The 3,973-nt window shown below is 38.6% G+C and overlaps 1 protein-coding gene across 1 annotated transcript in view; it reads right to left on the minus strand.

The window, feature by feature from the left end:
* LOC117491169 (high-affinity choline transporter 1-like) overlaps positions 1–1,402 on the minus strand; it is a 10,188-nt gene extending 8,786 nt beyond the window's left edge. The window contains 2 exon segments of the mRNA XM_034141035.1: positions 1,220–1,342; positions 1,345–1,402. Coding sequence (XP_033996926.1) covers positions 1,220–1,342; positions 1,345–1,402 — 181 coding nt within the window.
* Between the last annotated feature and the right edge of the window lie 2,571 nt (positions 1,403–3,973).

Consider the following 3,973-nt stretch of genomic DNA (forward strand, 5'->3'; position numbering starts at 1 on the left):
TATGTGGGGAAATTGTGGTGCATACATTATTTGAGATATATTTCAAACTCGGACTTCATTTTAAGGACATGTCGGCCAGGGGTGTAGAACTATTTGTTTAAGCACCGGATTGGCAAAACAGGAGAGTAAACCAGTCTGCCTTGATCTATGAATTAATGTCCGGGACTCTCACGGTATCTGCTGCCCACAGCTGCTTTATAGAAGGAAACCCTCCTTCACTTCATGAAATGGCTGCAGCATCAGGAGGCAGCGGGACACACACACATCTCTACACACATCGAACTGCCCGATTACTCCCCCTTTTATTAGTTTTATGAAGGAGTTCCAGTCAGTCCCAAGGCGCATGATGTGTGTGTGTATGTGCTCTGCTCAGCTCAGCTCTGTGTGTTCAGTGTGTTTGTGTCTGTCCGACACCGGCATTTGTTTTCAAATGTTTATGAACAGTAATTTAGACACATATGGCTAACTCCATATATGCGGCTGTTCCCAAAATAAATTAGTTTAATCTTAATCTCGATGTAGTGCTAAATGCTGTCGGAGTGCACCGGAACGAACGACACTATCATAATATCTTCTGAAAACAAATGCCACACACACACACACACACACACACACACACACACACACCACACACACACACACACACACACACACACACACCCACACACCCACACACACACACACACCCCTGGCGACCGGACATCTCCTTCATAGTGCGCCTTCTCCTCTCCAGCATTCACTGATTATCCGTAAATCATACAAACAAAACCAAAACGTTGATTTATCCCTGTTCCCGTTTTGGTTTAAAAACTGAATAACGTCGGTTTTTTTGGTTTTCCGAAAAACCAAAAAACAACACCGGTTCTTTTTTAAACTTTGTTAATATGTTTTGGATGCATATTGTTCTAGTATTTGTTCAGGCTGTTACATACAATTAGCCTCTGTTGCTACCTGCTGGTGGTGAGTAATATTAAAATCAGTTCAAATTGACAACCGTCCGCGATTTTTTTTTTAATGTATCTGCCGGTCCTTGGCACAATAAGGTTGGGAACCCCTGGGTTAAAGCACGTTATTGCATTTTATAATTTTATTATTATTATTTGATTAACACTGTGTCATTTTTTGCATCCAGGTCACATGACACCTATAGAACTTTAACAGAACTATCAAAATATTTCCTTTACAATCATGCCTTTTTAATTCCAGTTGTCCTCCTCACCTGTCATTGTGAAGATCCCCACCACCAAGCTAATGCTCCGGTTTCCCAGCAGAGCCATATCCATCCCAGTGGCTGCGCTTCTCTTCTGTTCCCTTTTGGACTTGAAAGAAGCCCAGATGCCGGTCCAAGAACCAGCAGGTAGAAAATCACCATGGCTATCAATCCTGGGATGTTAACAGCCATGATAGATGCTGACTGACTCCCCTACTAGCTGACGTCTGGCTGGTTATGAGTTGGTCTCTGTTATTGGAAAGAGGGAGGACATTCCAGGTAAAAAACAAGACATACAGAAACCTGCTCCACCGGAAACCCCTTGCTCAAGGTCAAGGGTCAAGGTTTGTCATACGAACATAGCTACAGTGTAGTTGGAACATCTTAGGTCACAGGCCTACAACAAGCAACACCATAAAACTAAATAAACTGAAAAATATAGTAAATAGTAAATAGTAAATACAAAAAGAAAAATAGTTTAAAAAGTGAAATAGTGCAATAAGAATCTATATGCAAGTTATTGGAATATGATATATTAGATAATAATACACATAATTTCTAAGTAGCAGCCAGATGAATGTTATGGATGTTGTTTCAACAGTTTCAGGTGTTTAACAGTCTTATTGCCTGTGGGATGAAACTGTCCCTGAGTCTGGATACCTGTTACAGAAGAGGCATAAATGAGCATTGGCAGGATTCTTTGTCCTGAAGGTCACCATACTAAAACCTTTCACTGAACACACCTTGATGCATACTTCTGCTTCTAGTCTAAGAAGAGGTGGTGATATGATAATCTTAAACTATTCATCCAGAGGTAGGATTGCCATGCAGGATTTGTAGGACATGAACATTTACCTAACACAACACTTGAAAAACAGTGTTTGGTTGCATGTTAAATAGTTTAAAACACCGGCTTTTTACAGCTTCTTTCATTCTTCGAAAACCAGTTGTTTCACATTTTTAAAACACTAGATGGTAGCTGTTACGACCCTGGGAGAACATGTGACGGTTTGCAGGCAGGTAAAACCCCCCAGGGCGTCCAGGGGTCCGGCATTTCATTGATAGTGGCCCGTCTAAATTAGCAAGGCGAGGCAAGGCGAGGCGAGGCAAGGCAAGGCAAGGCAAGGCAAGGCAAGGCAAGGCAAGGCAAGGCAGGCAGGCAAGGCAAGCAAGTTTATTTATATAGCACCTTTCAACACAAGGCAATTCAAACTGCTGTACAACATTGAAAGACATTAAGAAAATGGCATTTAAAAACAGTCATTAAAAAGCAAAGATAATACAAATAAACATTAAAGTAGTTAATATAGTTCAATTAAAAGCAGCGGCAAAAAGAAAAGTCTTCAGCCTCGATTTAAAAATAGTGAGAGTTGCAGCGGAACTTCAGGTTTCTGGTAGTTTGTTCCAGATATTTGGAGCATAATAACCGGTTTGAACTACGATTGAATCGGAGAGGGAGGGAGAACAATACAGGCTGTGTGAGACCTGCTTAGCAAGTTCTGCAGAGTGGCCGTTTCTTAGTTTCTGAAGTAAACTGTTATTTACAGTTTGTGCCCTCTCAAGAGGTCCATCAAGACAAACACAAATAACCTGTAGAAACAGGTAAGACCTTTGAAGGAAGCAGCAGCCCTAGAGGATAAACAAACATGTAAATGTTAAACACACAGAATATACCTTGCTATATTCAAGGTATATTCTCTTATGTTGTGATGTTTTTTGTTTTGATGGCACCTTTTGAAAGGGAGAAGCATTTATTTATCTCATTGTACTATAATGACATAACTATTATATTCTATTCTATTCTCTATATATTTGTCTTTGAGCGTTAGGAGTAGCCCATTGCACCCAGCCCCAGTAAGCATAAGAAAACAGATCGATGGAAAAACACGTGTTTGTTCACAGGGTTAACATTTTTAAACAGATTGCTTACTTTAATCTCAGTATTCTGAAAAAAATTCAGGATTCAAATTTTGTATTTATTTTTAATTCTGATTTTTTGTCTCATCTGTCCCTAATCCTCTTCCGTGTCATCATATACTGTACACATATTCAGCTTGAATTGGGCCGGGTACTTCTACGCATCTAGGTAAGCATATGTGTTGTTGCGTTTATTCCCCTGTGTCCTCCCTGGCAGCTCCATTGATTCCCTATGGGCATAGATATGTCTCATAATTATTTGTGTGAACAGAAAAAATAATTTGTGTGTCAAATATGTGATTTGTAAATGTAAAACACCATCCACAAATGCATTTAAAAGATTTGCAAACTCACAAATAAATGTGCAAATGTAAAACGGATCTGCAAATGCGCAAAATATTTTTACAAATAAAAAAAAGATCTTTGAATATCTCTTTAACATTTACAACTTTCGATCAGGCATTTGTGAATCCATTTTGTATTTGTCAACCAAAAATGCGCTTGTGGATCTCACGTTTCTGCTTGTGGATCTCAAATTTCTGCTTGTGGATGGTCTTTTTACACACACGGAGTTTTGAGACTATGGATGCCATTTAATGCCAAATTAAATAAATAAATAAATACATAAATAATTAAAATAAATACATATATATATAAATATGCCTATGAAATACATTCGGAAATAAATAAATTGAGGCAATAAATATGTATACATGTACATTTAAATACACATTTATTTATTTCAGGGGACTGTATTTCATAACGACACATTTATTATTTCAGGGGACTTGTATTTCTAATGACACATTTCCATTTCTTATATGCAATGAACGGGGCGTGGTTAGC

This window comes from Trematomus bernacchii, unplaced genomic scaffold (genome assembly GCF_902827165.1).
Source record: "Trematomus bernacchii unplaced genomic scaffold, fTreBer1.1, whole genome shotgun sequence".
In the NCBI taxonomy this organism is placed as follows: domain Eukaryota; kingdom Metazoa; phylum Chordata; class Actinopteri; order Perciformes; family Nototheniidae; genus Trematomus; species Trematomus bernacchii.